Genomic DNA, 23569 nt, shown 5'->3' with positions numbered 1-23569 from the left:
TAACTATCAAACCACTGAACATAATGGTCCAGCCAAATTAACGTATAACCTCAATCATCATAAGGAGCCTGACTTTGTTATGTTGCACCTAGGCATTAGTTACTGCAGATGGACACTGTTAAGCACAAAGAGAGAGTCTTATTGTTGTTGTACATAATGAGGTAGTCGATAAGTGAGAAGTCAAAGTAGACATTACAGCAGACATTTCAGACTGTGAATGAGGAAATGAGGTATTGGCAATTACATCCTTAAGAAATGATACAGCAGAAGTAAGTTACAGCTCTTTAGTTCCATTCTATCTGTATAAGGGAGTCCTGCTGTGGTGCTGTAGGATAAGCACTAGACTGTTAGTTAACCTCAAAGTTGACAGTTTAAACCCGCTAGACATTCCTCAGAAACCCTATACATGGTCCTATGAGTTGGAACCCATATGACAGTATTTAACAACAATAGGTTAGCAGTTCAAACCCAAGAGTTGTCCACAGGAGAAAGATTACAGCCTCAGAAACTCTATGGGGCAATTCTCCTCTATGGTTACTATAAGTAGGCATTGACTTGATAGTAATGGATTTAGTTTGGTTTATCTGCCTATGAAGGTATAATATCCTATTATATATAACATCCCATTCTTTCAAACATGTTTAGCAAATAATTACTGTTTAGATTCTATGCAAGGTCAGTAGTTTAAACTCACCAGCCACTCCTCAGAAATCCTATACTGGGCTGTTATGAGTTGAAACCGACTTGACAGCACTTAATGACAATATAAGAATACTTTTTAGAATTGCAAAGTGGGTACAAACAAAAGAAAACTCCCTATGTTTTACTGGTAAGTCCAAAGAACAATTTATATTGGAGAACTTACCTTAGGAGAAAGCTTTGGCTTTTAATATATGCAAACATATTATTTCAATGTCAATCCAAACCAAAGTTTAACATGCAAGGTTAGAGGTAAAACTGAACTCACTATCTGCATGAGGCATAATTTTTAATGAAAGAAAACTAAAATAATTCAGATTAGTTTCCATCGTTCACAGTGCAAACCCCCTCAGTCAGCCCAACAAAGCACAGAGCTTATTTAAATCAAAAGTTATATTCTGAAATGGAGGTCTTTGTACTCAGCACAATGTCAGCCCAGTCTAGAGTGAATATAAAGTTAACAGAGATGACTGTGGGATCATCTTTTGAGGCATTATGTATAAAATGCACCATTGTAGGAATAGATTACACTGGTTTTTTTTGCATCTTCCTTTTAAGGGTTATACGTTAATAATTATCAGAAAAATGCTTTACAGTTTCATGAATTTAAGTTTTAATTTCTCAATGATTAGACTGTTAGTTTTCCCAAGAAAAATTATAAACAATTGCCTTCAAAGTACAATTAAAGGTACAGGGAAGAGCAGACCTTTCACCGTTCATCAGCATACTTAAAAACGTTGAAGTTTTTCTTAACCAGTTTTCCCCTAAAAATGACTTGTAGGTGAGAAACAGAAGACTGTGTGCCAAGTCTCAAATTAATATAAAAATGTAAAAATGTGCCAATCTGCCCATATATAAATTCATCTAGTGCTTTCTGCCATCAAATTTAACTCTGGTGTCTAAAAACCTCTCCATCTGCTCAGAAACAAAAAGAAAACATTACCAGTCATGACTGGTATCTGAGCAGTTTCAAGTATTATCAGTACTTCCAATAATGCTTTTAAATTATTAAATGTACCTTTATGTTAGGTTATTGTTCATTTATCCTTTTATAATTAAACAAGAAGCTCATGCATATTCCCAAGAGAGTACAAATCAGCTTGACTGTAGCACTGGGCTCTATGTACTAATTTCCCCAAGACAATGTTTGCTCATAACAGTAGCGTTCCTCTCACCAAGTTTCAGCAAATGCCAAAAAGTCACAACTCTATAGAGGATGATCTACCTCTTACGAACTAGGCAACAGGGAGTCTCTTGAGGGTACGTGATTGCTATACAAACAATGTAGTGGAAAAGAAAACGCACTCTGAGAACATGGGCGCTGGAGGCTGGTTTTGAATCTCAGCACTTGTATAAACTAGCTGTAGGAACTTCGTTACGTTTACCTAATCTTTCTGTGCTACAGGTTTCTCATATGCGCATTACTCATAACATTATGACTACATAAAGAAGAAAAGTATTTAGTGCAATCCTGGTGTGGCGCTGTAGGATAAATCACAAGACCACAAGTTAGGCAGTTCAAACTCACCAGCTGCTCCTCGGAAACCTATACAGGGCCGCTATAAGTCGGAACCAACTTGATAAACAATAATATTGAAGTATTTAGAGCTGTGTCTGAGATGTGTAATTTATGTCTTAGCTATTATTGCTATTGTAATTATTACTAACAACATCACTATGGGGTCCTGGTGTGGCACTGTAGGATAACTAAGTACTGAACTATTAATCACAAGATTGGCAGTTGCTTTGAATCAACTTACTGGACAGCACTTGAAGAACTGAGTTGTTATAAGAGAATCAGATCCAATCAGCTTGGAAAGAAAAGAGCAGGGTAAAGACAATTGATGTTTTTTATCAAAGAATTTTGGTGCAAGTCAAAATAACAGCCTACTTGCTGGTGGTGGTGTTAAGTGCTTCAAGTTGCTTCCAACTCATATAGCGATTCCTCGGCCAACCTTCCAGTCCAGCGCATTAACCCACAGCACCACACAAACTTTTTTTGTTTTGAAATAAGGTATATCTGGCTCTTAATTGAATTTCAAATTATAATACAAAACTATGGGAATTCCCCAATTTTTCTAAACTCTTAACAGTTGTAAATTGTACAACTGCTAATGGCATCTAAAGCAGAGTTAAGACTGTGAGGGTTACAGCTGCCTAATGTCATTGTATGTAGTTCACTGGCCCACACAATACTCATAGAAAGGTAGCAACACCATGTTGTAGACGTCATGTGACCTCAGGCTGGGTCTTGGGTCTCTCTGACCTCCACAGTCATTCTCTAGCACTAAACCTGAGCTGCTTGCTTCTACACTACAGAACTTAAGTTTAAATACCGTGTAAACACACAAAAGAAAAGCTACAATATTGCCAAATAAATAAAGCCAGGTTTTTTAAAAGCAGCAACAGTGATAAGGGCACACGGTGCAATAAAAAGATTAAAAGTTCACATGCAAAGACAAAGTGAAAGAAAATACGAACGGCGGTTTAGAGACCAGCTTTACGTCCATACTTTGGATTCTTGAAATTATTAATAGGACTCCTGTAAATCGGATTTTCTTGCTAAAGTAAAAGAAATAGTTTCTAATGATTTCATCAGAAAAAAAATTGTCAATTATAGTGACTAAACACTCTAAGAAAGAGGTTTTTCTGAAACTATTTATTTAGAATCATTCATGATAGAATATGCTCATGGCTGCTTTCAACACCAGGATGAGAGCCAAAAATGTGGCTACCTTACCTTCTAACATCATATTTCACAGGCTATTTAAGGTAGCACACCGTGCAAGCTCAATTAAGGCTAGCTTAAATATTTTTTCAAAGTCTACTTTATTGAGAAATAATTTTTGTAGAGTAAACTGAGTTCAATAAGTTTTGAAATGTATGAATGTTCCACCACCAAGCCTGTCCCAGAAAGATTCCTCCCGATCCTTTACAGTGCTCTAATTGTAAGTTATTTAAATATTAAACTCTGGGGGGAACAAATAAATCAGTTTTAATTACTAAATATGACATTTAATAAATTCATTTTAGAATCACTAAATACATTTACTTTATAAACCACCTTATTTTTTAGATGTTTTACAACTTACCGTGTCCCATTTGGCGTTCATTTTCTCCTTTTCAAATTTAGCAAATTCCCTCCTGTCATGAATTATCATTAAAAGCTTCCAAATCAGCAACAATGCAAGGCCAATGAGAACAATTCCAGCAACCACACCAGCGACAATTGGAATTATGTCTGGACCAGTGGGACACTCTGGAGAATACAGAGAACCAGTAAGTACATGGGGACTCGTATAAATGAAAGAATATATATGGGAGAAGTAGCACCACAACCCCAGGCAACCTACAGAATACAAACCAAAGCTATGTGAAATCTAGATGGGACCGAAATATCTGAAAAAAAATAACTAAACTACTAAAATAAGTACATGGCCACAGAATAAAAGGTCAATACACAAAAATCAACTAGTTCTATATACTAGACATTTTTCAAATAGTAGCTGTTACAACAGCATCAAAAGTCAAAAAAAAATTAAAACTAACAAAATATGTGCAAGATTGGCATTTAAAAAGTTAATGAACGGAATTTCAAGCAAAATCTTAAGTTCTGTAGGAATTGACACATTTTTGAAAAAAGAGTGAAATTAGAGTATTCACATTTCCTTATTTCAGGACTTCCTATAACACAAGAGCAATCAGGACAATGTGGCAGGGCTACAGACACATATTTGGACCAATGGAACAAACTACACAAGCACGTAACAGGGCACCTGAGTTTCAACACAGGTAGAGAAAGGATCCTCTTCAGACATGATTCAAGCACTTTCATATGTGAAAAGATAAGACAAAAGGAACCTCAACCCATACTTCACATCCCCCATACTTCACATCCTGTATGAGAGGACTTCAAAAGGTTTGTGGGAAAAATTCCATTTTTAATGAACGTTTTGAAGTCCCTGGTACAAAGATTAACTCAAAATGGATCACAGGCCTAAACATAAACCATCTAGATGAAAACACCTGATAAATCTCCTTATGATTTTGAGAGACTGTTAAGAAGATAAAAAGAGGAAGAGGCACAGACTGGGTGGCAATACTTGATATGTCTCTGTTAATGAAAAGAATGTTTGAAATGATCAGTTTTCTACCTGGAGTCTCCACAACATGAACAACGGCCTCATTGTTTCCATTCACTGAGTATGTGAAATAGAACCAGCAGTCATCCACGTCCTTCTCCTTACAGTGGGACAGGGGGTCAACCTGGCCTGGCTGGGGCAGTTTGTCCCGATTTTCCACCTTGGTAAGGTTGAAATGTGAACATTCCTGCAAACATGTGTCTTTCTTTTCTCCTTTATTGAAGGCTCTGCACTGAACACATTCTCTGTTAAAAAACAAATTATTTGTGTTTATAAAGGACTTACGAGTTCTTAACATATTAAAATAAATATTTACGTCAAAGATTAATGCAGGTACTAGACCTTTATAATGAAACTGAACCAAGAGCTAGGAAAATTAGAATAAATGGAGATGTGTAAGATATTCTGGATACAAAAATTATATAAAGATGCTAGTTCCTCAAATGAAATTAGACTTATTGTTTAAATGAAAATTTCAATAAAAATAATTAAAACAGCCTGGCACCAGTACAAACATTAATTCCTAAAGGCAGAAACCTCCAACTTTTCTTTACTTCGGTCAAAACAGTAATTAAGCAAGGAGCTCTGTCTGGTAGCGTAGTGGTTATGAATCGGGCTGCTAACCTCAGGGTCAGCAGTTCGAAACTACCAACTGTTCCGTGGGAGAAAGAGGAGGCTTTCTGCTCCTGTAAAGATTTACAGCCTCGGAAACCCTGTGCAGGATCGCTTTGAATCAAAACCAACTCCATGGTACTTAACAACAGCAACAATACCAGTTAAACAGGTCACAATATAAATTCAATTATATAGTAAATTCACATCAAAATAATGTTCCAACTCTCATAAGACATACTCCGTAACATGCAACATAATAATAGCTAGTGAGAAAAAAATGTCTAAGAATTAAAGAGAGTGGGTTTCAGAGGAGCAGCCATTTTAGTCACAACGTAACCCAATATAGGTACTATTTTAGCTTCAGTGATATATTACCCAGTTCAAGAGAGAATAAAAATCAGTTATTTCAAAATTTCTGTTACTTACTTATGTTCAGCACAGACACCAAGGCAGGTCTGACACATCTCACATGTTGGCCCTTGAAATTTGGGGTCTGTACACTTACAGGCGCCACACTCACAGATCCCGCGTCCATTGCAGATCTGTCCATTTGTGGCCATGCATGAAGTTGTATCCAAAGAACAGTCACATGCACTGCCTGTATAGTTGGGGTTGCATTCACATACACGACACTTGCAAACACCATTTCCTGCAATTAACACATAATTTCTCATAACCGTGGCAAACATAAAAAAGTCATATCTTAGGGTTGGCTGACTGACAATGGCTGCCCTTCTATTTTCTTCTGTTTATTCATTAAGCAAACTCTTGTTTTAGATGAAACACTTTGTTTTATAGCAAGGGTGTCTCTTTGAATGGTTCACCTATAGTCTAAGTTTGCATTCCGACTACCACCAAGTCAGGTATAACACATGACGTGCAGGTGTCAGAAGTGATGTAGATGGGACCACATTTTACGACTTTTTTTTCTCACCTCCACAAATTAAGCCATTGGATCTATCACAGTTGAAATTATCACACTCGCAGAATTTGCCAGAATAGATTTCATTTGTATTATCCCTCTTCCTACAGACGCACTGCCCGCAGACGCACTCTCCATTGTTGCTACAGATCTCTGTGCTGTTCTCTTTCCTGCAGTAAGCATCCATGTCTTCGCTGTTAACTTCATCAGTGCTACATTCACAATGTCTACCAACACGGCCCTCGTTGCACCTACAGAAAGGCCCAAAATGTGACTTTACATCAAGTAACGATCATTTATGAGCACATGGCCTAATATCGGAATGACTAGTAGACAAACACTGTCTTCAAACTACACATCTATTACATTCATGCCACCCATGTCACAAACAGTACAAAAAAATACACATGCAAACACGCACAACAGGCTCATTCATAGAATATACATGCAGGGGTTTAGAAAACAAACAAACATATTTCTTATGTAAAATAACCATTTTGATCAAAATGAGGCTATATTCTAGCAATAGGCTGGGAACACCGGACAAACTTTTAAATAGTGGGTCAGTTACATTTTCAAATGATATGCTAATACATGCTACTTTCACCTCCAGATGCCAGGTGAAGTACCTCTAAATTTAAAGCAATAGTTCAACTGTGAATCAACTATTATAAAAAGCCTGTAACAAGCACACCATTGAGAGTGTCTGAGCACTTGAGGAGTGCTTAATGCAACCACTCACTGGATGCACTGCTTCAATTTATCTTTGGTAAATATGTAGAGAAGAAATGTAAAACAGTTTATTTAGATAAGTGGATCTCTAAGACGCTAACATACTACATGTTTAACATGGAAAATACCTATTTCTCATTGACTATATTATTCAATACTTTATGATAACTATAAAAAAATCCAGTTTATTGCACATTAGGTATGGTACATCTGGCAGTAAGCAATGTGGAAGTCTGAGGCAAGAAGAGCACTGGCTGTGATGGGTCAGCTTGCTGGACCATGATTCGCAGTGGCTTGGTAGTTATGTACAATGTAACTGGGCTGCTAGCTAGGTACCAAGGCTCCATTTTCATACATCAATGCTCAAACAGCCTCATCTTTAGAACCTACCTATGTCGGTAAGTTTAGAGCAGGTATAGAGCCACGTATTTCTTTCAAGAATCATAACCCTTCTGAATCTAGTGATTTAAGGCTGAAGTTTAGACCAAAATATTCTTTCCCTTCCTTTTCTTCTAAAGAAGCTATATTCAGAGAATACAAGATGGCTTTGGCTTCACAAAATCTTTTAGTTGTTGTTTAAGTGCCATTGAGTCACTTCAAACTCATAGTGACCCTGTATAGTAAAAACATTTTCATTTACGTTTTATAAAATCTACATGGATAAATCTAAGCATATTGCTTCAGAATCATGGAAACCTGTATTCAACGATATAGCCTCAGTCTATGTCAATATACTTCTGCAGGAGGTATTTCATCTTTAATCCAACCTCAGAGAATTCTGCACACTTCAACATCCACGTCCAAGTGGCAATTTTGGCTTCCTCAAGGGACTCAAATTGTGTGTCTTTTAAATGTCCTGTGAGCTTTAAGAACAAAAGCTAGTATGATGGGGAAAGATCAGGTATATAGGGGGGATGGCATAAGGTTTACCAGGAAAATGCTCACAGGACAGTCCTTGCTATGAGCAGCTTCATAATGGGGAAAAATTCCTCAGCACAACTTTCCAGTCCTTTTTCTCACCAGTGCAGTTTTTAATATTCTTAATACTTCTTCCTAATAAGCCCCCATGATCATCCTGTGTCCTCTGAAAAAAATCTGTCAAGACTATCCCCTCTTGAGCCCAAAATGCAGTCGCCATTGAATTGACCTCTCTGCTTTGCATTGTACTAATCCAGCAGATCCCGCTAGAAGCCATTGTTTTGACTGGATCTTTTTTTTCTGAAGGCACCCTAAGGAGACTTAGACAAGTGTATTACTGAGGAAACTTGTGTACAGCCACCATTCAATGATCACAAAAATATGTCTCAGCACGTTATGTGGAATAAGCCCATGCATGTGTGAACAGAAGGACGTAAAATAGAAGGCAAACAATCCTTTGTTGCTTCCTAATTCTAATATAAAATCTCAATTATTAGCTTTGATGTATGTTTTGCCAACACATTCTTCTATTAATATATTTCATATACACTTATTTAGCTCTAGAAAATTCAGACTTATATAAGAGAACAGAACTGTCCAAATGCTACCTTGTTTTTTTGGTTTTTTTTTTAGAATACGAGGGAGTTTCGAAAAGTTGGTAGAAAAATAGAATCAAAAACTTCTTGAAACCCCCTTGCATACTATCTACATGGCTATAAAAGCATTCATTTTTAGAATATACGGCAGTCTCTTTAACAAAAAAAAGGAAGAACTTTCTACAAAGATCCTACGCAAGATCATCAGATTAATTTTGGGATTAGCATTAATCATTAGAACAACTAATTTGAGTACTCCCAAACAGAGGACTTCTGGTGTGGTGCTGTTGAATCCGCACTGGACTGTGAACCATAAGGCTGACAGTTCAAACCCACCAGCTGCTCCTCAGAAACCCTATATAGGGTGGCTGTGAGTGGGAACTGACTCAACGGCAATTAACAACAACAAATAGAGAGCTGTTCTCTGGCTATACTGAAATACAGCCTGCCTATACTTATTGAAGCTAGCACACCTCTCCTCTGGGACTCTCCATCAACACTCCGCTTACCTGCAAGCTCCACACTCAAACGTCCCATTTCCTTCATGGCACTTTGGACTTGCAGGAATACCTTCTCTCTGGCATTCACATTCACAGATGAACTTAAGCATAATTTCTACTTCTTCAGTGAAGCCCAGAGGCTTAATTTTGATGGTTTCAGAATCCTTATTTGGACATTTATTTGCAGTTATGCTAATTTCAAATTGAACCTTACAAAAAGAAAGAGATTAAGAATTAACTAAGCAGTTTAAAAGTGTGAATCTACTAAGAGGTATTTCAAGAACTGCTTATATAAACCAGTGATGTTTTTCTTTTCTTCAGAAAATGCTTACACAACATACCTCATCTCCAATGGAAATATTGGAGCATTTTCTTCCATTCTCCCCTGTTCCATTCACTCCATTTTTACAGTAAGATTTGTAATTTATTGTTACTCCTTCTGGCAATTTGCTGTTTTCCAAAATGACTTCTGAGGAAAGGGACTAAAAAAAAAAAAAAAAAAAAAGCCTATACACAGTGAATCCAACCTAAATGCTACTGTAGAATAAGTTACTTGTATAAAATAAAGCCAATGGGTAAAATGAACTGTTAACAAGTAAAATCTACAACACAAAACTCAGAAAACCAGGCTCTGATGAAAACTCTTAAAAACAATGTACACAATCACAAAAGTAAGAGTATTTCTGGTTTAATTATTGAGCTAAAATATTGCAGATCAAACAGCACAGATGCCTGATATGAATTATGGGAAATCCTAAGAACTTAAAAAAACCTGTTCTTTCCATTGTAGGCAACATGGCTCTACTCTGGGCCCATCCAAACTTAAACCAAACGGTCAAACCCACTGCCCTCAAGTCATCCCAACTCACAGTGACCCTATTAGGGCTTTTAAGCCTGATCAGCACTAGACTGTGAACCACAAGGTTGGCAGGTCACACCCAGCAGCTGCTCCTCGGGAACTCTCTACAGGTTCACTATGAGCGTAATGTAACTTGACAGCACTTAGCAACAAGAAAACAACAAATCTTTTTTTACAAGAGAAAACAGCCTTATCTATCTCCCATGGAGCAGGATGGTGGATTAGAACTGCTGACTTTCTGGTTAGCAAGTTCTTATCCTACAGTGCGCCATCAAGGTTCTTTCAACTAAGAACTAGGGCAACTGACCTACTCTACAGTCTGGGACAAATCTGCCTGTTGTGGTTACTAAGTGCTGTTAAGACGGTACTACCTGACAGTGACCCTGTATAAGGTTCCCATGGAGCAGCAAGTGAGTATGAACCACCAACATTGTGGTTCAAATGACCCTGTGCTTCAGTGCTTATCCTACAGCACCACCCAAGGACTAGTACTCTATGTCCCCACTAATTGTATCAACACCCACAAAATTTCAAAAAATTTTGCTTTCATTTCACTTCACTCAAAAGCATTGAGCTGCTACCTGCAACATGAAAGGTTCAAACATAGCAGCCACTCCACAGAAGAAACAGGTTGTCTGCTCCAGTAAACAGTCAGCCTCAGAACCCCTCAGAAACTCTACCCCGTTCTTTAAGATCACTATGCGTCAAAATCAACTTCATAACGAATGGCTTTGGTTTGGTATTCAAAATACCAAATGGTACTGGCAAAAAACTCAAAGCAGAAAAGAATTCAAACTTGAAAGAATACGCAAAAAAGCTGGAATTTCAATGCTACCCAAAAAAAGAGCTGGTGATTTACTGCTGAAAACCAGACACTGAAACCCTATGGAGCACAGCTCTTCTTTGCCAAATATGGAGTTGCCATGAGTAGAAATCAACTTGACAATTGATTTTAGGAAATCATTACGCCCGTATTTTCCCATATTTAGATTATGGGATGTCTCAGGACAAAAGGAGATCACAGTGTCACTCTCTCATACATTCACACCCCTACAAGCATAGGATTTAGGATAAAATTTTGATGACAGGAAGAACTATAGGGAAGACACAGACCAACTATCATCTTTAAAATCTTTGTAAAAGTCTCTCTTTCTCGGAGTTAAGCCATTTAAGACAATTTGGGACTCCCAGTGTAAAAGGTGGAAAACTACCTAAAATTCAACCTGCCAGAACTGGAGGAGGTGGGAATGGTATGTCCAGTATGTAACAACTATCATTTTGTAATATTACAAAACACCTTCAGAATCTTTAAAAGGACTATTGACCAATGTGTAATTAGTATCATTAAAGACACTTTGAAAGAGAAAACATCCCTTTTTAATTTCAACTCACTGGAGTGAGGGGTGGGGATGAATCTAGTGTGGTGCTGTAGGATCAACACTGGATTGCAAACCACAAGCTCAGCAGTTCAAACCCACCAGCTTCTCCTAGGAAACCTTGTATGTGTGTATATACATGCATACACACAGATATGTAAAGATACATGTGTGTATAAATAAACATAGTATATGTATGTGTGTGTACATATATCTCCATATATCTCTTTAAAATAGAGACTCACATCTGACTATATGGCAAGAGAAGAATTGGCAAAAAAGCTTTTCTAGCACAATTCATCAAAATAAGGACAGATTAGGAAGAGAAAATAGAATTGAGAAAATTCTAATCTAAATGTAATTTATATTTTACATACATTTTATAAGGAAGTTACCACTTTATAACATAGAAACATATTTACAAATTGTCCTCACTTGTCTTTTTCATGTTTGATTTGTTTAAACCATGCAAATGATGATCTCATAAGATAATATGACAGTTTTTCTAAAGTGCACGAACAATTGTGCAAAACTGTACACAGAGTTTCACTTTCTTGGACCAGTGTATTCCCAACAGGGTACTGTCCAAAACCGATCTCAATTTAAAACGTACTCACATTGTATGCATCAATGATCAGCTGAATTACATTGCTCGAATTTGCAGATAACGTTCCTACTGCTGACTTAGGAATCAAATTTTTCAATTCCTGCAATTAAAATAAAATACATGTAAATTTAAATATTATCTATCCATAAGCATCTACTAATCCCAATATTTACTCTTAAATTCTAGTTCCTATACATTTCCTAAATAACTTCAAGAGTAAAAACTGAAAAAGAAAAACCATTTTTAAAATACGTGATTAGAAATTAACATAAGCATTAACCTTTACCTAAAAGGACAAACCAAAAGAAAGGATGCAAACAACCAAAATATGACATAAAAGAGGGGACATTACAACTGACCCAATATAAATGAAGAGAATTATGACAGAATATTTTGAACAACTATATGGCAATAAACTTGATAACCTATTTGAAATGGACAAATTCTTAGAACTATACAAGCTACCCAAACTGATTCAATAAGAAAGGAACAGCTGACCTACAATTAGTGAAGCGATGGAGTCAGTGATGAAAAACCTACCACCAACAACAAAATCAGGTCTGGGCCAGATAGCTTCATCAGGGAATTCGATCCAATTTAAGAAAGAATTGACCTCAATACTGGTAAAACTCTTACATAAGAACGATAAGAAAGAGAAGGAAGGAATACTCCTTAATTTATTTTATGAAGCAAACATAACCCTGATACCAAAAATCAACAGATACCACAAGAAAAGAAAACTATAAGTCTATAAATCTAAGTGAACATAATCCAACAACATATTAAGAACCATATACCATGACCAAGTTAAGTGGACTTTATTCCAGGAATGCAGGGATTGTTCAACATTAGAAAAACCAATAAATGTAATATACAGCAACAAAAGAACAAAGGAAATGAACCACATAATCATCTACAAATGCAGAAAAACCACTTAATAAAATCCAATCCCCTTTCTTGATAAAAACCCTAAAAACGACTGAATAGGAGGGAAAATACTCAGTATGATCCAGGGCATATAGGAAAACCCTATAGCCAGCATAACACTGCATGGAGACCAAACAATTGAACGCTTTCCCCTTGAAATCAGGAACGACACAAGGGTGCCACTCTCACCACTTGTTGTATTAGAAGCCACACCCATAGCAGTAAGATAACAAGAAGAAATAGAAGGCATCCAAATAAAGGAAGGAATAAAATTATCTCTATTTGAAGATATGATCCTACATACAAAAAAAAAAAAAAAATCACAAAGAATGCAAAGAAAAAATCTAGAGCTTATAAAAGAATTCAGCAAAGTTGCATGGTGCAAGATCAACAAACAAAAATCATTTGGGTTTCTATACACCACAATGAGAAATATGAAATCAGAGAAACAATTCCATTTAAAATAGCATCTATGAGAACAAAATATCTAGAAATAAATCTAACGAAGGAAACGAAGGGCTTATACAATGAAAACTATACAACACTGCTGGAAAACAAATACTGTTAAGTGCTGTCAGCTACCCTACATATGGTTTCCAAGGAGCAGCTTGTGAGTTTGAACAGTCAACCTTGACTGACCTTGCAGTTTAGTGTTTATCCTGTAGTGCCACACCAGGACGCCAAATATATACAGTAAGAATCTAATAACCAAAATACAAAGGCAAGTAAAAAAGTCTTGTTTCCAGTTCATACATGCAAGGATTCATGCCAAATTAAATGTGTTAAAACATGTCTCTGAGATCAGTGAGTAGCTACAGCCAAGTTCTCTCAGAACACGTAGGAAGCCTTCAAAAAGAGGATCCAAACAAAACAGTGGCTTTCAAGGGGATCTGCTGGGACAGTTAATTTCAAGGCAGAGAGGTCAACTCAGAAGGTTATGGTTAACTCCTTTAGGGACTCCAAAAGGCTAATAATGATAGATTTTCTCGAAGGACACAGGACAACCATAGGGGCTTATGAGGAAGAAGTTTTAAGAAAACTGTTGAAAAAAAAATTGGTGAAAAAAAGTTATACCAAGGAATTTTTTTCTTTTACGACAATGCACGTTTTCATTCCTTAAGGTTAGTAAGGGCTCTCCTAGGAGAATTTCTTTGGACAACTGTACCCCATCCACCCTACAGACTTCTTTTTACTGAAAGGACATTGAAAAGTAACACGACTTGCATCCCACAAGGATGTCCAAAGTGCCATTATGACATGGTATAAAGACAAGAGCAGGAAAGAGAGAGAGATAGAAACACTGTTTCCAGAAGCATAGACCTAGACTGAGACTATAATAGCAAGAAACAATATCTTCACATTTTGGGTATTTTTTTAATAAAAAAGTTTCTATGGTTTTGCAGCAATATTTTTTGACTTACCCATGGTAGCGTAGTGGTTACAAATCGAGCTGCGAACTGCAAGGTCAGCAGTTTGAAACTACCAGCTATTCCGAGGGAGAAAGATACCGTGGAAGAAAAATTCCGCTCCCACAAAGATTTACAATCTCGGAAACCCTGTACAGGGTCACTAGGAGTCAAACCGACTCCACAGCACATAACAATAACACTATAAACTTTGACACCTCACAACAAAATGACCAATAACCTAATCGTAAAATTGTCAAAGGACTTGGTAAACATTTCAACAAAGAGGGCATACAGATGGCCATGAGACATATGAAAAGGTGCTTAAACGTCATTAACCATCAGAGATGCCTATCAAAATCCCAATGAGATACCATTTCACTCCCATAAGGGTGGCCAAAATAAGAAATAAAGGTTGGTGAGGATGCGGGCACGGTGGAACAACCCTTATCCACTGCTAGTAGGAACACAAATTGGTACTCCCATCGCTGAAAACAATGTGGTGGTTCCTCAAAAATATAAAAATAGAACTACCACTAAACCAAAAACCAAATCCACTGTCAAGTCACTGGCTCATCATGACCCTATAAATTACACAATAGGAGTGTTCTTTAGGGTTTCTGAAACTGTTAATTCTTTATGGAATGATACAACTTCATGTTTTCCCCATGTAACAGCTGGTGAGTGTGAACCACCAACCTTGAGGTTAGCAGTTCAATGCTTAACCTACAGCATTACCAGGGCTCCTTAAGAACTAGCCCAAGGCCCACCAAATTACTCATAGCTGGGTTTATACACAAAAGAATGGAAAGCAAAGTCTCAAATACCAGACTTGTTCACCGATGTTCACTGAAGCACAATTCACAATAGCCAAAAGGTAGAAACAATCCAAATGTCTATTAACAAATGAATGGATAACAAAATGTGGTATACACATACAACAGAATACAGCATAGCCAGTAGGAGAAATGAAGTCTGGAAACACACAACAATATGAATGGATCTTAAAGATTTATGCTGAGTGAAAACGCCAATCACAAAGGACAAATATTGTATGACCTTACTTACACTAAAGAAACAGTGGGAGCAAAGTGAGCTAAGGGCTGGACTGTCAATTGAAAGGTCAGCAGTTTGAACCCATCAGTCGCTCTGTGGGACGAAGATAAGGTAGTCTGTTTCCGTACAGATTCACAGCCTTTGGGTAGCCTTTGGAATTCTACTCTGTCTGAGAGGGCCACTATGAGTTGGAATTAACTCAATAGCTGTGGTTTACTTACATAAAAGAGAAGAAAAGGCAAATGTACAGAGACTAAAGTGTATTATTTGGTTACCGGGGCAGGATGGAGGAGAGATAGGACTGATGGTGATGGAAGAATTAGGTTAGGGGCAGGGCTGCACAGCCGATTACTATAGCTAATGTCAGTAAGCTGTATACTTGCAAAAAGCTGAACTGGCAAAAGTTGGCAGAATAGCTGCTGGGGCTGCTTATGTAAACCACTTTAGTTACTTGGGATTTAGTTACTTGGTTTGGAGGTTTAGGGTCAATTTCATGGGACATCCAGATAACTGGTCTACTATCATGTTTAGGACTTCTGTTCTACTTCCTAGTTCATTGTATAGTGCCTGGGGTCTTGGAAGCTTGTGAGTGGCCATCTAAGACCCAATAATTGGTTTCTATTTACCTGGAACAGATGAGGAAAAAGGAGAGGGGAAGGGTGTATGGAATACGTGATTAACTGCCTCCATGTACACCTGCCTTCTGTGTCATGAGACCAGAACTGGATGCTACCCAGCTACCATTTCTGAGCATTTTGATCAAACATTTCTTTTGTGGAAGAAATGCAGAACAAAATCAAAAAGTGGAAAACTCAGAACAGAAATTCAACTTCTAATGAACTCTAGACTTTCGGACCATGGAAGGTAGAGGAACCCCTCAACTACTGTCCTGAGGCAATCTTAAAATCTTAAACCACAAATACCCTCTGAAGTTATTGTAAAACTGACTAGTAGTTTAGATTTAACTAGTTAAAAATGTCTACCTTGATTATGCACCTTTAAGAACTACTTACATGGGTTTACACTGACAAAAGATTAGACAGAAATATTAAGGGGCACTGAGTTTCCACTAACGAAGGAAGACTGACTTAGAAGAGGAGTCTGAGGATGGTTGCAGAGCTCCATGAACGATCAATGCCACTACACTGAACATGAACAAACTGCTGCAACAATGCTTTCTGCTGTGTAAAGGACAACAAAACAAAATCGAGGAAAAAAATTTATACAGGAAACTTGGTAAAATTTACTCTGCCTACCAGGTAGCAATCAGACATGACTTTGCTTCTAATAACTGCACAAAAAAGGTCTAGAAATATGTTCCTCTATTTATCTCACACATATTTACCTTGTAAACGGGCTGAAATTCTTCTGTCACTGCAAAAATCGTCTGAATGTTATTCTCACTGAGTTTCTGGACAAGGTGAGCAATAGAAGGATAATCCTAAGAAGTTAAATGAAATTGAATATGTAAGTACATCTTCCAGTACATTCCAGTGTTTACTACTTTTTTGAGAATACTGATAGGCATATGTAACTGGATTGCTTGTACAAGACTAGTTTGAAATGAAAAAGCTTCATCCAATGTTAAGTGCAGTGTGTAGTGTGGGCTACTGAAATCCTCCCATCTGATTCTTTATGTTTCTATGAAAATTCCCACAACAGATTTTTTTTTTTTAAATAAAATCACTTATGCATATTACATGCAAGACTAATAAAAGTAAAGAACTGCCTGTAATTAAAAGTTGTAGTCTCTATCACCTGAAAAACAGTCCAAGGTTTGGATGTCTTCTAGAACTGGCTATTCTGCCAGTCTGTATGGTCAATAAAGGCAGAGTGCCTATTTTTAAAGGTCACACAAATAAGACAAAGAATGTATGACCAGGGACATTATTTGCTTAGAGACAATATCAAATTTTCGGTCAAATGGTGAGAGAATATAGCTGGCGATGAAGCCCATGGTGACAGTGCTGTCAGAGGCGGCACCTTCCCCTCAGTGAGGCCCCTGTCTGAGTGGAAGGAAGTACACACAGAGGCCACCTCTTTAGAACGAGCAACACCAGTTTTCCTGCACACTGGGTTAGGGCCAAACTTACTAAAATAACAAAACCCACAAGCCAGTCCTATAGTACTCTAAAACTCAGCAGTAAGTTACTCCCGTGTAAGGACTTTAGCACTTACGTAATAATGGCTCATTGTGTATACATTATTCTCCAAGTGACATTGCCCGTCATTTGGTAACACAATCCCACCAAGCTTCCCATCTCCAGCAAAGTGGAATCCAGCATCCGTGGAAAATACCAGCAGCCGCGTCACATTCCTCCAGCCAATCAATGACTTGGGAAGAAAAGGATTTCAATTTTTAAAAACTACTCACAATAATTCAACATAAATCTTTCAAGCTTCTTATAGGATACCTTTGTACTTTTAGACTAATACCGTCAGCTCCAACTTTATCTTCTCTGTCCACAATTCTAGTATTATCCTGCTGATAAAAGCACAGCGCCTACTGAATGAAGCTCCTCATTGTACACCTGTTATCTTAGCTGGTTGTCCACTTCTCTCAGCTCTCCTTTAAAAATCCCCCCTATCCTAACTCATCAGTGTGGTTTATTATTCATTTACTTTTAGCCTCTAAGTTTATAAAGAATTTAAGGTCCCAGTAAAACCCCTGCTCTCTCTTCTACTTGTGTCATTTTATTTGTCTAAATCTGTTTAATGGGACTCCTGGTGTGGTGTGGTATGATCAGCACTGGATTTCAAACAACAAAGGTCAGCAGTTCAAAGCTATCTACCAGTTGTTTGGCTCGGAACCCCTATACAGGGTCGTTATGAGTCAGAACCAACTTGACAGCACTTAACAGTAACAATAACAAAGCTGATAAATAGGTCGATCTATATCCATACAAGACTATACATTCTTTGAAGACAGAAATCAGGCTTATTAATGTGGACAGTCTTTCAAAAGTACAGTGGTTTTTTTTGCATTTAGAGGAGGAGGTAGAAGACCCACTCAGCATAATCAACAAAAGAGCGGTACGGATGACAGTGTGTGTGATGGCTGTCTGTGAGGCTACAGCTAAGTCAAAGAGCCGATTTCATTAGTGAGCTGCTAGAGGATCACAAAGAATACCAAGAGGGTGAAAAAGACTTGTCAAGTTAGGCACTCCCTGGATACTACTCTTTCTTCAGATTGAAAAGCAGAGACTAACCTTAAATTTTAACTACCCTGTGGAGGAGTACAATGATACTATAGTTAGTAGTCAATATCTGCTGAGTGTTTGTTGGCACTTTGTACGCATTACTGCATTTAGACTCCACAATAACTATAAGAGGACATCCCTTCAGTGGAAGAGTCAGTCTGGAGAGATGAGGTAAAATGCCTACTATCAGTGGAGGATCTGAATTCACATGGTCACGGTCTGATGACTGTTCACATAACCACTAGCCATATGATTCACCTATTATTGTAGACATCAGTTAGGGTCCTGATGACAATCAGCTAATAGCCCTTAAGAGACATCTGGAATCAAGGAGAGTCCTCTAGGGAACAGGTGTAGCATAAGGAAAAAAGGCGGGGGGGCCTGGGGTGCTGGATTAGGAGAAAATAAAGATAAATCTTATCTTAATCATGTTTTTCATGTCAGTCTCAGCTATATCATTAAATATCCACCTCAAACCCCTTAGCTGGTAAAGTGGACGACAAAACGCTAATAGCTAGTCCAGTATAGCTCTGCTGGTTACTCCTGGAGAACCTGCGATCAAAACTGTAAATACGCAACTCCTCAAAATGCAAGTTCTCGGATAGCTTAAATACTAGGATTTGAAGGTTCTTTCCTTTTGTGTTCCTAAGAGACAAGAGGAAGCTTTATCTCCTTTTCAAAGACTATGAGCAAGTAAAAATGACCAAAATATGGTATCCAAGCCACTATTCCATTTGAAGACTTTTCCAGTTTCTAGTGATATCTCAGAGGACACAAAGTCCAGAAAGTTAGGACACCAAGTTATCCATTCCACTGTGTGAAATAATAAAACATTAGGCCCCTGTGTAAATGAATTAAGTGCCTGGTTTGACTTTTGTAAAGTTGCTGTCGTTGTAGGAAATTTAAGGGAGGGAATTGGTAATATCACTGGGATAATCAAGTCAGATAGGATTACTAAAGTCATCCCGCTCCCTCTCTTGCTACTGTTAGTTGCTATATGGTTGGCCCCAGACTCACGGCAACACAACAGAGTCCACAGTGGCGCTTCAGGGTAGAATTCTCTCTCACCTTGCACGCGGAAGACCTATGCCAATATACCCCATGCACTGTCACTGCCTGCCTGTGTGTACTGCTACGATGCTAACAGGTTTCAGTGGGGCTTCACAACTAAGACTGACCAAGAAGGAAATCCTAGTACACTATTTCTGAAAGTCAGCTGATGATTCTCCCTTCAGAGTCATGCAAACAAGATACCTTCTAAGGAAGTGAATGCACTTACTCCACACACTGCCACCTGCATGATTGCATCAAAGCCACCTTCTGGAGAATCCAAATTTCCAGATATGCGCTGTTTACCGACCAGTTCGTTGAAAACCTCCCCTTTGTCGGTAAGACTAAGCACATTTTTGTAGCTGAATGGGCTGGTGCAGTTCTGTTCACTTGTGCAAGGGTTCCTTAGCTTGGCCGGTGTTGTGCTAATGTAAGGCATCACAGTTTTCTCCACGAATGAGCCAAACCCTGTGAAGGAGCAATGCACGTATTTAGATGCACATATATAAAGTCACGGTGTGACACCATGGGTTAATGCATCAGACTGCAAAGTCATTTGAACTGCAAGGTCGATGGTTCAGCTCACCAGCTGCTCCTTGGAAACCCTATACAAGGTCGCTATGGGTCGTGATCAACTCGACGGCACTTAACAACAACAACATAAAGTCACAGCTGAAAAAATATCAAATTTGCTACATGTAAGTCAGTTTTCTACTTTTCCTAGCTACTTTAACTCACATTTCATTTCCTACCATACTAAAAAAACCGACAAATAAATAAAGGTATATTCTGGAATCCTGACCACTTCAAAAGATTTAGCTGCGAAAAAGCCTCCTACCTTTCATTGAGCTTACAGAATAAAAAGCATTTTAGACAGGTGAGATTCTATTTGCTAATGTTCTCCATGGGCGAAAAATGAGGCTTTCAGCTCCCGACAAGATGTACTGTCTCAGTTGCTATGAGTCGGAACAGACCCAATGGTACTTAACAACAACAACAAATGTTCCCGCTGACATGAGGTTTTTTTTGTAGTGCAATCTTTGGTCTTCAAAAATACTCAAGTTTTTCCAATATTCTCTTTTTAAACCTCTACGAGCCCAGGTAGCGTTGTGGTTATGAGTCGGACTGTTAACCTCAGGGTCAGCAGTTTGAAACTACCCACTGTTCCGCAGGAGATAGATGAGGCTTTCTGCTCCTGTAAAGATTTACAGACTCAGCTATGAGTCAGTTCTGATTCCACAGCACACCACCACCACCTCTAACCCAGGAGTGGAAAAACCAGAAAACAAGTTAAAGGTGTGAGGAATGCGGAAAAGAGGGTTTGAAAAGGCGGTCACTAGAAAGTGGGGGTCTAGGTCTAAAGTGAGGTCCGGCTGCACATGCAAGGTGCTCATTCAATTAGTAGAGAAATAGAGTGGCAGTGCTCAGCAGATGTTTGTAAAATAAATGAACAAACACATCCATGAATTCCCATGAAAACAAGCATGCATTTCATTATCGATATGGTATAACTTAAGTAAGACTGTATGAGAGAAGAAACAACAGACAGAAGGCAGAAAGATTACAAGCTGTGTGACAGAAACAGCAATTTCTTCTCAAAGGAAATGCTAAATACTAACCTATTTACCTTGTAAGTATGTTGTGAAGAACAAGGTTAAAATACAAAAAGGTTCTGAGAACTCTCTGGTAGCGTAGACTGGTTACAAGTAGGGCAGCTAACCTCAAGGTCAGCAGTTCGAAACTACTAGCTGTTCCTCAAGAGAAAGATGAGGCTTTCTGTTCCCGTACAGAGTTATAGCCTCAGAAACCCTATGCAGGGTCACTATGAGTCTAATCTGATTCCACGGCACATAACAACCACCACCACCAAACAAATGCGAGTTATCAACTTTTGTTAATTATTAACATTCCTACCAATTCTGAAGTCTGAAGTAATCCTCTTCATCTCGTTCATCAGATCTGTTCCAAGACTTTTCACATTCTCCAAATCGTCTTTCATGGAGTAAGAGAGGTCCATAAGGTAGTAGAGGTCAATAGGGTAGTCTTCAGCTCTCTTGAATTTTAGTGCGAACGTCTGTGGCTCCCCTAGTCAATCAGAGATGAGAAAATAAAACCACCTGGTCAACCATTAAAAACAAATGATAAAAATCAAGTAACTTTGATCTACATGGCAAACATAAACAAAGCACATTCAATACCAGATTGTCACCAAACGTGACTCTAATTGACCCACGCAATTTCATTCAACAAATACTTGCCACACTCTTGTCTGAGGATGTTGCTGTTGTTATTAAGCGCCGTTGAGTCGGTTTTGACTCATAGGAGCCCTGTATAGGGTTTCTGAGGAGTGGCTGGTGAGCTTGAACCACTGATCTTGTGGTTCAAACCGACTTTGCAGTCCAGCGTATTAACCCACAGGGCCACACCAGGACTCCAAGGACAGACTCTGAGGATACAAGGGTGAAAGAGACAGCATCCCCAAAGCAGTCAATGTGTAATGAGGAAGGTAGTAGCAGTAGTTGTGTGCCAATGAGTTGGTTCAGACTCACTGCTACCCTGTGTAGGGTGTCAGAGGCTGTAAAGCTTTATTGGGAGCAGAAAGCCTCATCTTCCTCTCCAAGAGTGACAGGCAAATGAAAACTGTGGACCTGTGGTGAGCAGCCCAACTCCGAATCCACTAGGCTACCAGAGCTCCTTGTAACTTAGATACAGGACGGTAAATGAACTGAACATCAAAAATCAGACAGAGGTGACAAGGCAGGGCACATGATAGGCACACCTGTGTTTTCAGAAGTGAAGTTGTCAGGACTTTCTTCACCCTTTAATGAGACGCCACTATATGCAAACGAATTAATGTATTTTTACTTCAGAAAACCTGTCAGCCTATTTTAGATATGGATTGTACAAACCGGAAACTTCAGCAAAACTTTAAAGGATGAAGATGTGAACTGAAACAATGAGGAAGGAAAGAAAATATACAAAAGATGTTAAGTGTAACTCTGGAAATACAGGAGAAAGAGAACATTTGGATAGAAAACGGTCCAACTTTCAACCTTCTTCTCTCTTTATATTTCCAGTTGGATACCTGATAAGTAGGTTTGGAGCTAAGGAGTAAGACTGTGCTCGAGATATAGATTAATGTGTCATCAACACACCACAAGCTGATGTCCAGCATTAGAGTGAACTACAGAAATGGAGGGATAAAAAAGAACACACAACAGAGACTGGAAAGCTACGGTGAGAGAAGAAAAATTAAAAGTGGTATTATGCAATTCAAGGTAAGTTCAGAGTCACTTGGTATAGAAAGGTTTACTTGGTATATTAAGTGTCTACTAAATTGATGGTCCAAGATGATGGCAGAGCTTTGTGAGAACAGGTTTAGAAGCGTGGGATGGTTGTCAACTTGTCTAGGTTAGGGTGCCCAACTGTTTGGCCAAAGTCTAGACACTGTCATGAAGCTGTTACATTAGATTATATCAGTTGACCTTAAACAAAGCAAGTAATCCTCTATAATGTCCTGAAGACATGAAAAGCAAAATAGGACTTCCCCTACATGTATTCTGCCTCCACACTACAAAGAGACATAGTTCCAGAACTTTTCTACTCTTTATTCTTCCCATCCCCTAACCTATGTGATGTGGGGGCAGAAGAATGCAGGAGTCTCTAGCCTATTGCCTGACTACAGAGTCTGGACTTAACAGGCCCCTTCACCACCATAGATGCATGGATTCATCTCTCTCTCTGTCTATCCATACGTATATGTATCATTGGTTCTGTTTTTTCTAGAGAATCCTGACTAAGACTGAGTGAAGCCTGACTGCACTGAGTTGAAGACTGGCTGGGAATGACAACATGAAGACAAACAACATACATCAGTCTTCTGAGGAGCTAAAACATACAGAGAAAGAAAGGAGATGGGCATTGCAAAGGACAGAAACATACAGAGAAAGAAAGGAGATGGGCA

General features: G+C 38.4%; 1 protein-coding gene across 1 annotated transcript in view; it reads right to left on the bottom strand.

Moving 5' to 3' along the window:
- ITGB1 (integrin, beta 1 (fibronectin receptor, beta polypeptide, antigen CD29 includes MDF2, MSK12)) overlaps positions 1 to 23569 on the bottom strand; it is a 33666-nt gene that overhangs the window by 4046 nt on the left and 6051 nt on the right. Inside the window, exons 4-14 of the mRNA XM_006871259.1 lie at positions 21520 to 21690; positions 19835 to 20073; positions 17534 to 17689; positions 16701 to 16796; positions 11977 to 12066; positions 9466 to 9606; positions 9134 to 9333; positions 6391 to 6629; positions 5883 to 6105; positions 4854 to 5086; positions 3792 to 3958 (exon numbers count right to left, since the gene is read on the bottom strand). Coding sequence (XP_006871321.1) covers positions 3792 to 3958; positions 4854 to 5086; positions 5883 to 6105; positions 6391 to 6629; positions 9134 to 9333; positions 9466 to 9606; positions 11977 to 12066; positions 16701 to 16796; positions 17534 to 17689; positions 19835 to 20073; positions 21520 to 21690 — 1955 coding nt within the window. The remainder of the gene's footprint in view (positions 1 to 3791; positions 3959 to 4853; positions 5087 to 5882; positions 6106 to 6390; positions 6630 to 9133; positions 9334 to 9465; positions 9607 to 11976; positions 12067 to 16700; positions 16797 to 17533; positions 17690 to 19834; positions 20074 to 21519; positions 21691 to 23569) is intronic.

This window comes from Chrysochloris asiatica, unplaced genomic scaffold (assembly GCF_000296735.1).
Source record: "Chrysochloris asiatica unplaced genomic scaffold, ChrAsi1.0 scaffold00164, whole genome shotgun sequence".
NCBI classification, from domain to species: Eukaryota; Metazoa; Chordata; class Mammalia; order Afrosoricida; family Chrysochloridae; genus Chrysochloris; species Chrysochloris asiatica.
The sequence above is the reverse complement of the archived record's forward strand: the minus strand, read 5'-3'. Positions and strand labels throughout refer to the sequence as shown.